The 1,390-nt window shown below is 50.4% G+C and overlaps 1 protein-coding gene across 1 annotated transcript in view; it reads right to left on the bottom strand.

Moving 5' to 3' along the window:
• The window catches only part of LOC113977516 (probable tRNA N6-adenosine threonylcarbamoyltransferase), a gene marked incomplete at its 5' end in the record, with an annotated part of 19,816 nt that extends 18,629 nt beyond the window's left edge, over positions 1-1,187 (bottom strand). Inside the window, 2 exons of the mRNA XM_027703680.1 lie at positions 336-426; positions 1,116-1,187. Of these exons, the coding sequence (XP_027559481.1) occupies positions 336-426; positions 1,116-1,187 (163 nt within the window). The remainder of the gene's footprint in view (positions 1-335; positions 427-1,115) is intronic.
• Between the last annotated feature and the right edge of the window lie 203 nt (positions 1,188-1,390).

Raw genomic sequence — 1,390 nt, 5'->3', positions numbered from 1 at the left:
GTCCAAACCCTAAAATTTGGGTCTAAATCCCCCAAACCTGGTTCCAAGCCCCCCAAATCTTTGTCCAAACTTCCAAAATTTGGGTCTAAATCCCCCAAATCTGGGTCTAAACCCCCCAAATCTGGATTGAAACCCCCAAAATTTGGGTCCAAACCCCCCAAAAACTGGCTCTGAACTGTGGCCAAACCCCCAAATCTGTGTCCAAACCCCCCAAAATTTGGGTCCAACCCCCTCAAATCTGGGTCTAAACCCCCCAAATCTTGTTCTAAACCCCCAAACCTGTGTCCAAACCCCTGAATTTGGGTTTAAACCCCCCGGATTTGGGCTCCACTCACAGGCCACGCCGCCCACGAGCAGCAGGTGCCGGGCGCGGGTCAGGGCCAGGGCTCGCTCCGTCACCTCGCAGAGCATCGCAAAAACCGTCTCCTGGGACCACAAAAACCCAAAATCAGCCCCAAAAACCGCTCGGCCAACCCCAAAAACCCAAAAAACCACCTCGAAAACCCAAAAAAACACCCCGAAAACCCAAAAAACCACCCCAAAAACCCCAGAAACGGCCCCAAAATCCCATAAATCAACCCCAAAATCGCACCCAAAACCCGCTAAACGGCCCCAAAATCCCAGAAATCAACCCCAAAATCGCACCCAAAACCCCCTGAACTGCCCCAAAATCCCATAAATCAACCCCGAAATCGCACCCAAAACCCCCTAAACGGCCCGAAAATCCCATTAATCGCCCCCAAAATCCCATTAATCACCCCAAAATCGCACCCAAACCCCCTTAAGCCGCCCCAAAATCCAACAAATCACACCCAAAACCCTCTAAAACCGCCCCAAAATCCCATTAATTACACCCAAAAACCCCAAAATCACCCCCCTAACTTACCCTTAAAACCTTCAACTTGGTCCAAAATCTCACTAATTACCCCCAAAATCTCATTAATTACCCCCAAAAACCCTTTAAACAACCAAAAACACCCCAAAACTGCTCCCAAAATCTCATTAATTACCCCCAAACCCCATTAATTGCCCCCAAAATCCCTTTATTAGACCCCAAACCCCCCAATTAACCCCCCAAACCCTAATTAACCAACTAATTAACCCCGTTAATTAACCTGCAAGGAGAAGCAAAGGTCCTCCGGCGTCGCCTCCCCCGACTCCAACAGCTTTGGGGTCACCGCCTTTGGGGGGGATTTTTGGGGTCATTTTGGGGGTTTTTGGGGTCATTTTGGGGGGTTTTGGGGTCCCCCCGGGTTTGGGGGTGTTTTGGGGTCTCAGGGGGTGGTTTTGGGGTCACTTTGGGGGTTTTTTGAGTCATTTTGGGGGGTTTTGGGGTCATTTTGGGGGGTTTTGGGGTCATTTTGGGGGGTTTGGGGTCATTTTGGGGGTT

The sequence above is a fragment of the Neopelma chrysocephalum genome, unplaced genomic scaffold (genome assembly GCF_003984885.1).
Source record: "Neopelma chrysocephalum unplaced genomic scaffold, ASM398488v2 Primary Assembly neopelma1_250, whole genome shotgun sequence".
Taxonomy (NCBI): Eukaryota; Metazoa; Chordata; class Aves; order Passeriformes; family Pipridae; genus Neopelma; species Neopelma chrysocephalum.
The sequence above is the reverse complement of the archived record's forward strand: the minus strand, read 5'-3'. Positions and strand labels throughout refer to the sequence as shown.